We start from the raw sequence: 12,192 nt of genomic DNA, 5'->3' as shown, positions 1-12,192 counted from the left end.
TTACATAACTCAAAAGTCATTGATCTGATTTTAGACATGAGTTATAAGAAAGTCCACAAACTAAATAACTCATCACTTTTTCTCAACATTAAGAATTTTTTTTCAATAATTCATTTATATTTAGATAAAATAGTTTTTAAAAATTCCTTATCAAATGATACAATATTCTTATAACATGTACTATTATTAATACTTATAATAATAATAAATTAAATCTTAAGTTGGAGATTTACAAAATCAATTATAGCTCCAATAAAATAATTCAAACAATGTATAGTAAAATGTAAATCTTGAAATTGAAATTTAAAAAATCAATTGAATTTTTTTATTAAATAATCTTAACAAGCTACATATTTTAACCCCACATAAATGTATTGTTCTATCCCAATGCGCTTATATTATAAGACCAATTTAATAGGTCAAACAAAATGACTCAAATAGTCTTCTACAGATGTGTACTCAACTTGAGGATATAGTTGAGTTGCTTCCAATTGTTTATTTCCATCAACATCAAAGTTTGTGAGCTCTCCCTTGAAAAATATATGATAGAAGATAGCCATGGCCACTCTTGTCTCAAAATTCAACGATTTATCTGATATTATAATGAAAAACTGATATTGTGATGAAAAAGAAATATTTAAAAAATAATAAAATTATTAAATATGTTATATTGATTAAATTTTTATTTTAAAAAAAAAATCATTTCATAATTTACCTTGTTGCAATTTGATTAACCAGTCTTCTTCACATATAGTAGGCTTGTCAAGAACTCTTCCACACAGCTTTTCCCACATTTCAACAACGTCTCGTAATGATAAAATATTAAGAGGTGGCCTTATGTACAAAGTTTTATCAATTGTTCGAGGATCTTCAATTGTTTTAATTGCATATGTGGCAATGTCTCCTTCATCCACCCAAATGACTGACATGGAAAATAATAATTTATTAGCAAGTATGTTAAACTTAATAGCATTATTATTCAAAATAGTTTTTATCCAAATTTAACTCAATAGTTATTAAATTTAATTTTATACATAATTTTTTATAAAAAAATAGACTCATTTCTAAATTGGAAAAACAATACTAAATTATTTTGAAAAATAAAAAATTTACAATGAAAGAAATATCTTATTTATTCAACCTTAATAGTAAAGTTTAGTTTGATTAAAAAAACATTGTTCCTCTAATCCAATCCCAGATTTTATGAATATTAGCCACTTCAACATTCACAAGAAATGTAACCATTGTTTTGTTATAAGAACCAACACCCTTGACTTCTTTAATATCAAAAAACATTCACAAGAAATGATTTTCATAATAATGGCTTTGCAAATCAAGATGGTCATAATAAAATAAATAACTTTTTATAATTTTGTCTTTTAAAAGACTTCGAGTTCAAGTATAAAATTAATAAAAGTATGTCAATTATAATATTGACTATGCACATTTCTCTTTGTTATATATATATATATATATATATATATATATATATATATATATATATATATGATGTATGTCAATTATAATCATGACTACACACTTTTTTCTTTGTTACATCTAAAAATCACATCATGTGTGTGTGCGTGCACGCAAGCGCGCGCGTGTGTGTCTATATATATACACACACACATATACATGTATGTACACACACACACACACACACATGTGCATATGTATATAAGTATGTAGATACATATATAGAGATACATATAGATACATACATACATACATACATACATATATGAAATTGTGTTTATCTCATTGTTTGAAGTTTTGATTGGAACAACTTTAATACTCCAAATTATATATATCTCTCTAATATCACTAGTCATAATATACTTTATATATGCATTAAAAAAAAACTAATATCAAGTTGGTTTGAAGGTTAAAGTGCTATTCTAAATGATGTCCTAAAATATCTCTAAAAATAAATTGATTGGACAACTATGTGAAATTCACAGAGTTTAAACGAGGACAATTTAGTGAATGGGGTGTGTTTTGAGTACGAGTGCAATTTAGGACTAATTTCTAGGAATGGTCATCATACACATTTTAGAAGCCTAATATATAGCATTAGATATGAGTTGATATTTCACATTCGACTTAGTAAGAAAAATAACAAAATTCAAATGTTTTCTTGTTAATATATGACAAACATATTTTAAAATTCCCAAAGTCTCCAAATTAAACAATGAAATGAAATAAAAGATTAAAATGTAAATATTGCTAAATAGTAAACATAGAAGTTCACAATTATATATAACCATCCATAATCAATAAATGGTAGTTCTAAGAGTTTAAATCAAGTAGATTTGATGCCCTAACCTTCTATTTTAACTATTATTCACTCTACTCTTCTCCTTTGTGATTGTAAAATTGGATTTAATTTTCTTCTTTTTTATTACTTTATGTTTAGATTAGGTCTTGGTAGTGTTAAATGTGGTTTGGGTGTCCTTGTGGGTCAACCAACTTTTTTTCAAATTCAACAATGTCTTATTTTTAACACTAGCAATCCAAAAATATATTGATCTATAAGAGACGGCCATAAGTCCCTAGGACAAGTAGGGGAAGTCTAGTTGTTTTCTAGCCGACTCAAGGACTTCTAGTCATACCCTTGTAGGTTGTTGATCTCAAAGTGATGTTTTGAGTTCATACTCAAATCGACAAAAGAGGGACACCTATGGGGATGAAAAGTTCCTCTCCTTGGGAAATGGATGCGTGGGAATTTCACAAGGGGCACGTTCGCATGGAGCATAATTGGACAATTATTCAATCCAAATGATTTACATATGGATACTTGAAAGCCTTGATTTGAACAACCTTGTAGTCCAAATTATACCATGTCCCTCATGTTATATCTACATCTACAAATTAATATGATAGGGGAAGCATACTAGTAGCCATTGTAGCTAATTTCATGCACCCACATATCCTAAACAACAAAAGTGACTTCAGCAAAAAAAAAAAAAAAAATCATTGTTTTTGTTATAGCTATTGGGGATCTATTATGTGCGCAAGGGTCAAAAAGTGGTTTATTATGTGTGCAAGTGTCAAAACATGACTCAACTTCTTACAAATACTATGAGATCTATCATGTGTGCAAGGGTCAAAAAAGTGATTTATTTTTGTGCACAAGGGTCTATATGTGGTTGTTTCAAAGTGTCACACAACCTACTTAAAGATGCCCCGATAACCATAAATTTACAACTATAGCTATCCAACTAATTAGAACACGTTATACAAAGACAATTAAGAAAAAAAATAGACTCTCAGTGAGAAGATATATGTTTTAGTTTGTTGCTAGGTGTTGTCCTACAACCATCTTGGTAATTGCCAATACTTATGCACACATAATTTTTTTTAAAATTGGTAATTAAAATAGTTCTATAATAAAAAAATTATTTATAACTATAAGAAGAGCTCTTTGAGCGCTGGAGTCCCTGCCTCTAGGGAAACAAATTGGACGTAATATATGTTAAAATTATGGTTTTGAAAAGAGAAGTTATAAATTTTAGCAAATTTACTTTAGATTTTTAGTTAATATTTTTAATTTTAATTTTATAGAATAATGTGGCGACTACCCATTGTCTAAAAATATACAACATAATGTAATGTATTGTAAAATTGCAAGATTTGAATGAATGGAGTTTTAACTAAGAAATTTAAGATTTTTAAAATTTTATTACATAAGTTAAATTTTGAGATTAATTGTTTTAAATTTTTTTAATTGATATATAGTAAAGTTTATATATATAAAGCAATACAATTCTTAATAGCAATAATATATTTTAATAGAAAATCAAATTTAGTAATTATTGATTTATATAAAACCAATTTTTAAAATAATATAAAACATATTAACATTTTTAAATACTATATTCAAAACTAAAAATTGTGGTATTTATATTGATAAGACATTAATTTTGTTGTGAAAGATAAAAACATGATTTTTTATTAATAAACCTAATCAACTTGTGACAAATATTTAAAAGATAAAATTTTAATTATTTTATGACTCTAATGAACTTGTGACAAATATACAAAAGATAAAGTTGTAATTAATAATGAAGTTGTCACAAATATGTAAAAGATAGAGTGCAATTAATGAATTCATTAATGCATGTTGAAAAATATTGTATTTTTTGAAATGGAAAAATAAAATAAACCCATGGAACAATTTAAAAAAAGTAATAAATCAACATAAATTAATTTCAAAATAGAAAGTTTGTTGAACTTTAAGAATAACTTTAAAAATAGAGTAATTGTTTTCAAAAATTAATAGGCGGGAGGTAAAAAAAAAAACATTAGTACCCTGCCTATTTATAGGCAGGGACTAATAATAATATTTGATTGATTGATTTATAGGTAAAAAGTGCTTTCCTTATAATGACCGGCAAACTTCGTTCATACCAAATAAGTGCAATCACCCACTTCACATTTAAACACATTTAAGAGGCACGTCCTACTGGCAGCTATCGGGCAACTACCCAAGTCTGAGACAGAGCCTCTTAGGTCAATGTGAGGTCATTAGATTCCATTTGAACTGTACTCATGAATAATCTGACCTGTACTATTAGTTGAAACTAGATCAATCATTAATAAATACATATTAAGATTAATTGTTGATAGTTGGTTGGTTCCCCCAACTGTGGAGCCACCTGATAGAATCTCATAAGAGGGCTAGTTTTACTTTTAATGGATCTGTGACAAATCCGGGCAAATTATAGTTCAGGGACAAGACATTAATTGTTTTGTTCTTAATTAAAGTAATAAGAATTTCACAATTCATTTGATCTATGCAAAGAAATGTTTTTGGCTTTTTTTTGTTATGGTTTGTGAGTTTTTGACATCAATGTTTCAGATCACACTTGTGATCCATTATCACGATGAAAGAACATCCAGTTTTTTTCAAACCATGAGAAACAACATAAAAGTTTGGAAAAACAATGATTGTGGAGGATTAGGAATGGAGTTATGCATACCTTTGTGATTGCCTTCTCCATAAATAACTGCTGTGTCCAAAGGAGGCACAAATCTATTGTACTGAGCAAGGCCTGCAAGAAAGTAGCCTGCAAAACAATTTGCAGAGATGTATGTGAATGGTATTCCTGCTGCCTCAGTTGCATGCCTAACTGCCATCTTTTGCTGGAATATCACATTGGCAGGCTCCATCGCATGTTCCATTCTTGCTGGATCCATCCCAAACTCTGATGGAAGAAAACGCTGCATCCATAACACAACAAATCAGGGATGTGGGAAAAGGAGGAATGTGATTCTGTATTCGAACATAGAAATCCAGGACTTTTAACCTAAATTCATAATGGATGATGCTTTTGGGTGTTCATGGTTCAGGATCATTGAAATCTAGTTTAGTTTAGTGAGTCTTATCATAGTTTCAGTACGTGCTCTTGGATGTCCATGAGTAAGCATCATCAAAATAGTGAGTCATCTCAAAGCTTCAATGGGTGTTCTTGAAGCTTTAATGAGTGCTCTTGAGTGTTCATGAATCAGAATCAATAAAAACTGATTTTGTGAATCTTCTCACAGCTGCAATGGGTGTTTGTGAGTGTTCATGACTCAGAATCATTAAAAACTGCTTTAGTGAATCTTCTCATGGCTTCAATGGGTGGGTGTTCTTGAAGCTTCAATGAGTGCTCTTGAGTGTTCATGAATCAGAATCAATAAAAACTGATTTTGTGAATCTTCTCACAGCTTCAATGGGTGTTTGTGAGTGTTTGTGACTCAAAATCATTAAAAACTGCTTTAGTGAATCTTCTCACGGCTTCAATGGGTGCTTGTGAGTGTTCATGAGTCAAAATCATTGAAAACTAGTTTAGAGAATCTTCTTACAGCTTCAATGGGTGATCTTGGGTGTTCATGAATCAGAATCATTGAAAACTACTTATGTGAATCTTCTCTCCGCCTCAATGGATGCTCTTGTGTGTTATGAATTAGAATGATTGAAAACTACTAAAGTGAATTTTCTCTCCGCCTCAATGGGTGTTCTTGGTGTTCATGAATCAGAATTATTAAAAACTGCTTTAGTGAATCTTCTTTCAGCTTCAATAGGTGTTCTAAGTTCAGAATTATTGAAATCTACTTAGTGAAATTGGGATTTATTTTGGTGGAGCTCTTGAATGACCACTTCTCAATGGGCGCTCTTGGGTGTTCATGAATCAGAATCATTGAAAACCACTTTAGTGAATCTTCTCACAGGTTCAATAGGGTGCTCATGAATCAGAATCAGAATCAGTGAAAACTGCTTTAGCGAATCTTCTGTTGGCAGTTTTCTCCTTGTATGGCTTTCAGTCCCTTAGACCCTCATGATCTTTTACTGGACATTAATAAATTTATTGTATCTTATCTTATCCTACAGCTTCAATGGGTGTTCTTGCTTCAGAATCATGGAAATCTACTTTGATGAATCTTCTCATAGGTCATCCTTAACGCTAACCACTAAACAAATTGTGCTCAACAATAGATAATTGGGATCTATTTTAGTCTACATGCTTGATCAAGTTGGAAAACATCTCTCATAATGCTACTGAAAAAGAAAAATATGTTTCTTCTTTGGATCTTTATGACTCTGACATGTTAATGTTATAGTTATTTTGTTGGGAACCAAAAAAGTTTCTTCAGGGGACTCTCTTTTGAAAAAGTAAAGCATATTGTGATAACCAAGTCCATACAAAACAAAAACAGAAAATAAACACTGTTATCCTCGAGGTTTAAGAGCTTCACCTTTATAGTGCCAGCTTCCTGGATAGCTCTGACTAATTTAAGCTGCTGAAGCAGTCGGTTTTCTGCCATTGTAGATATTACAACATCCACTTTTTTTACAGCATCTACCAAGCTATCATGATCATCAAATGAGCCCTGCTATTTGCATACACTTAAACCATCAGAGATTGTAAAACTAGTCACAATCTATATAACACAACTGCATATAAATTTGTCTTATATGGCATCCATTGATTTTTACAGGATCTATCAAATGAACCATATATTTTCACCCCTATAAATCATATGATCCGTAGCATGGATTGTTTTTAGATTTGACTCTTTAAAATAACTCATTTGAAAACTCACACAATCAAATCCAAAAAAATAACAAACATGTCCTATGCTTCAACTATGCCATCCACTGAGTTTTAAGAGAACCTATCAAATGAACCCTGTTATTTGCATATACCTTGACTACCATATATTCTATGTTTCATAACATGAATTGTTTACACATTTGTCTCTCTGAGTTTCTTTAATAAAACATTTAAAAAGGTTACACAATTGAATCCAAAAACAATCCATGTTAATATCACGAACTACATATAATATATATAATATATATCATAAGTTAACTTGTCCTCTCTTTAATTCAACTACATGGACATTTGCCATCACACAAAGGTACTTTTACAAGTAATCTTCAACGCAAATAATCACATTTTCATGGATATCTAAAACCAATTTAATAATTTATATACATAATCTACTAACAGAATAAACATTCAAGCAATCTTCTAAGCAAATAAACCACGTTTTCATGGATCTCAGAGTAAACATACTATTTATGATCCTACAAGCCAATCAGGTGAATAGATTCTACAAACCAACAAGGGCTCTAAAATTGATGGGTACATGAACATGACCCCATTATTACCTCCACAAGGTGTGCACCAGCTTGCTTGAAGGAAATAAGGAGCTGTGCTTTGTGGATGTTTGAGACAAAATCAGGCCTTACAAGAACAAAAGTGGGGTGACCTTGAGCTAAGCTAGCTTTTACCAAGTTTTTTCCCAAGTATCCAGTGCCTCCAACTATCAACACTCTGCTAGGCTTCCTCATCTCTTCTGATGGGTATGTCATGGCTTCTCTAGATTCTACAGCTCTAAAATCTATTTTTCAGACTGCAAACACTTTTCTATGTGTGTTTGCTGGGTCAGACAAGAATATCTTATATAGAATGCTTTTAATGAAATGCAGTAACAACCACCCTCAATAATCTTGATTAATTGTTTTACAAGTAAACTATTCAACAACCTCCACCCAAACATGAGCATTATCATCAAGTTGCTTAGTCTCCGTAGTAGTTAACCAATGCAGTACACAAGATTTCTTCTGTTTTAGTGGCGCTTTCAAATATTGAATTAAAAAATTGAGGGGCAGATATCAAGAAACATGTGAAACGACATATATATACGTCAGCGATGCAGCCATTCAAAGTGTGAACAGGGGAGTGCATAATCATGTGAAATAATGCAGCATCTAGAAGGTGTACAGAAGAGAATGCATATTAAAACTCCACTTGTATGTTTTGGAGTTTTTTAATGGGCACATGTCAACATATATGAATGTCTATATTAGTAGATTATCACAAAATTCATTAAAGGTTCATGTTTCTAAGGTTTGGTTGGAGGATGGCTTTTTTATATCATATACTATGTTCTCACAACATAACTCTCTGATTTGAACCTTGGGGAACGACTTCTATATCACATGTCATCATCCTTGCCAATTAACACAGCTTCGTGCTTTGAACCTTGATGGATAGCTTCTATAGCACATACCATCATCATCACTATTCAACGTGTCTAGACACTGGGAACCCATGGTGGATGACTTCGATATCACATGCCATCATCCTTGCCAATTAACACATCTTCGTGCTTTGAACCTTGATGGATAGCTTCTATAGCACATACCATCATCATCACTATTCAACGTGTCCAAACACTGGGAACCCATGGTGGATGGCTTCTATATCACATATCATCATCCTTGCCAATTAACACATCGTGAGAGTTTGAACTGTGGTGGATGGCTTCTATATCAAATACAATCATTCTCATCAATTATGCTATTGCTTGGAATTGACTATTTTGTATATAAGTATGTTCATAATTTTGAATGGTTTCTAGTTTTCAAGTTAGATATATGTTTAACCAAGACATTCTTCTAGAAGATACAAACTTTCCACAATCCAATAATCATGAAAAGTCTTTTTATGTATTTTAAAATATTAGTCTATTATACATATTTAAAAAATTGATGGATTAAAAAAAATCCTTGAGACATTGGTCTCGTGAATTGTGGGATTTTAATAATAATTACAACTTATTTTCCCCTCTTAATTATTTTATAAACTCACCACCACAAACCACTCAAATTCACAAGACCAAGGGTGTATCAACATGTTTATTAATTCTAATTTTTTAATTAATAGTATGCATGAGTTTAATTGGTTTCTTTTTGTTTTTTAACTTTTATATTCTTTTTCTTCACCAACAAACGAAGACCAAAGAGTGATTGACATAATTTTTTCTTTTGACTTTTTAATTAAATAGCATGCTTAATTTTATTTTATTTGTCTCAATATATTTTTTTAATATTATTTTTTTTTAATTTCATGATTTCCTTTTCATTGTCTTTTTCTTAAATATTTTTATTTCTTGTTTGGCCTACTTTTTATTTTTTTTAATTTTTCATTTATTTTTCTTCCTTCATCATTTCTTATTATTCATTTAGTATGTCTCTTCCTCTCTTTTCCTTTTTTTTTCGTTTTGCCTCATTGCCTTGTTATCTTCTTTATTTATTTATTTTTATTCTTTACTTTCTAAATGCCTTTTATTTAACTAATTTATTTATTTTCCTCTTTACATCCACTTCTTTTTTTCAATTGCATATGCAATCTAGTTTTCACTTAATTAAGTTAATATTGTAAACTCTCTCACACTAGTTGTTTGGAGACATACATGTACAATGTTGTTGTAATTAAAGGTTTTTGTTGATTCATTTGAAATTATGCTCTTGAATTACCCAAGCATCATTAGAAGAGAAGTTGCATAAAAGAATCATTGTAGAATTACAATACATATTAATAGCTCAACAAATTGTATGATCATCTCATGAATACTTCATACTCATCAATTGCCTCTAATTTTGGATCATCATTGTTGAATTCATCCATGTTAGAGCTTGACTAAGGAGAACACCACCTTACTTAGAAAGTTCCCATATGTATTGTATAGACACTAGGTCACTTCACACACTATTATATAACAAGCTAAGTGATATTCTTATTGTGATACATTCTCTATTAGTTTTCTTCCATAGGCCTACTTTATGGTCTCCATGTCAAATTAGTCTTATAAGGAAAGATCTAGACTATAACATATCATTATACAAATTATGAGGTGTTTATCTAACAAATCCCTATGAAAGTATTGTATTTAAAACTATTACCATTTTGGTTTTTGCAATCCAACTCTTGTGTCTAAGCAAGTTGCTTATTTTGCTATTCTATTTTATACAATTATTCTTTAGATCTTTCCAAAATGTGATTTATCCCCTTACATAAAATAGTGAAGTTGATGGTCATACACTGCTTCAGGTTGAATATTCTCTATTAAGGTTCTAGATTTGATAGTTTAGCATGCATCTTTCATTTCAAGTCTAATTAGGGTTTAGATTTGTATTGATAAATTATTATTTTACTTTAATTAGGCTTTGGAGTTTTATTGTTGGATAACTTTTCAATCTCCACTTTCCCACACTCCAAAACTGGAGTTTGATCTTTAAGCTTTGGATTTGATCAATTTCTAGATTATAATCTCATTTCATATTTGACTCTTGTCACATCCTTATTATTTTTAATGCTCTTACTTCTTCCATCCTTCGTGATATTATAGGAATCAATTTTCTTTCTATGTTAATTAGTCATATTATAGATCTTCTCAAGGGGTTTTAAATTATGTTTATGGTTTTCATAATATATAATGATTTATAACTCTAAAAGGATGTGTTATCGCGATGATTCCTTCATTTTCATGTATATGGCATTGTTTACTCACTAGATATCTATATGTGATTTTATTTTTCGTCATTCTATGATGTGATGTTTCACATTTTATTCTTATTTGCATAATTTCATTTGTCGTGGGTGATGTGGGATAATACTTATGGTTTTATCCTTTTAGTGGATACACCTTTGAGTTTAATACAAAGGTACTTCATTTAAAATGTAATGGTTTTCTCTTATAAAAGAAAACATAACTAGCATGAGTTTTACTTTGAAGATAGTACTCTTGAAAAAGTGTCTAATTACAAGCACCTCATATTCAATTTAATACAAATTTAAGATGTTAAGGGTGTAAAAAGAAGTAAAATTTTGGAGTTTGAAAAGCATTTTGTACTTTCCAAAATAGATGAAGAAAGGTAGAACTATGAGACTAGATAAGTACCCAAACTTGTTTTGGCCTTTTAGTACTTTTGCTTGTTCTCTATGGCTATGAGATGTGGACCAAAACACTTTTGATTTGTAGTAAAAGGAAATTGAGAAGAATAAAAATTTAAAAATGCTTGATCACAACCAAGCCAAATTGAAAAGTTAATCCCTTATGATATCATAGGGATGCTCCTGCTAGAGCAATTTCTATTGTGCTACTCATATCATATTCAAAAAGAATTGAGAAAACAAAAGAAGGCACATGTCCTAAGATTGTCTTCAATGATTGTGCAAAAGAAAGGAGACTTGCATGTAGAGAACAACAAATGGTTTAGTAAATGGGACATTTACTTTGACTTGTGCCCACAAAAAGAAAAGAGATAAAGGATTCTATTATGAATAAATTTCACAAGCACTCTTAGGATAAAGGTTTAATGAGAAAGAAAGAGTTTTATATTATTGAGTTTAATCCCACTTGTAATCATCATCAAAAAATGTACATAGGGGTTAATATTTTGTAGAGGGGCAAAATTCCATTGCTCAATTAAGGACCAACTCTCATCAACTTTAATGTGAACTAGGGCAATCGAAAAAACCCAAATAAGCTTAGAAGAAAGAGTATATTTTATGCACTTCAAGAAAAAGTGGAAATAGAAAAACATTTCATTCTAGAGTATAATGCCTTCAAGGACAATAGGGATGATTATGTTACTATCTTAATAGCTAACTCTTGGGTCAATTTAGTTGAAAAATAGAAAGTTGAGTAGCTGGGCGAGCTCATTATCAAGTTGCACAAGAAAAGAGTCAAAATATAGAAATAAATGTGTGAAATGGTTTGTCTTATAGACTACCTCTAGCCGTACAGACATTAAAAATATTTTCTTTCTTTCTTTCTTTCTCGAAAATGATGCACTTGATGAACTTTTCATGACTACCATAAAGCCCCCTTAAAGAAAATTTATCATGACAT

The 12,192-nt window shown here is 30.3% G+C and overlaps 1 protein-coding gene across 1 annotated transcript; it reads right to left on the bottom strand.

Moving 5' to 3' along the window:
• Positions 1-296: 296 nt before the first annotated feature.
• On the bottom strand, positions 297-7,927 carry LOC149551009 (bifunctional pinoresinol-lariciresinol reductase 2-like). The gene is made up of 5 exons (XM_089786571.1): positions 7,661-7,927; positions 6,742-6,876; positions 4,983-5,223; positions 716-922; positions 297-592 (listed from the first exon to the last, which is right to left on the bottom strand). Exons 1-5 carry the CDS (start codon positions 7,862-7,864, stop codon positions 420-422), a joined length of 960 nt encoding a protein of 319 aa, XP_089642697.1. The 5' UTR covers positions 7,865-7,927; the 3' UTR covers positions 297-419.
• Between the last annotated feature and the right edge of the window lie 4,265 nt (positions 7,928-12,192).

The sequence above is a fragment of the Cupressus sempervirens genome, chromosome 6 (assembly GCF_028749045.1).
Source record: "Cupressus sempervirens isolate cs-2001-9-10 chromosome 6, ASM2874904v1, whole genome shotgun sequence".
Taxonomy (NCBI): Eukaryota; Viridiplantae; Streptophyta; class Pinopsida; order Cupressales; family Cupressaceae; genus Cupressus; species Cupressus sempervirens.
This window is presented reverse-complemented; position numbering and strand designations above follow the sequence as displayed.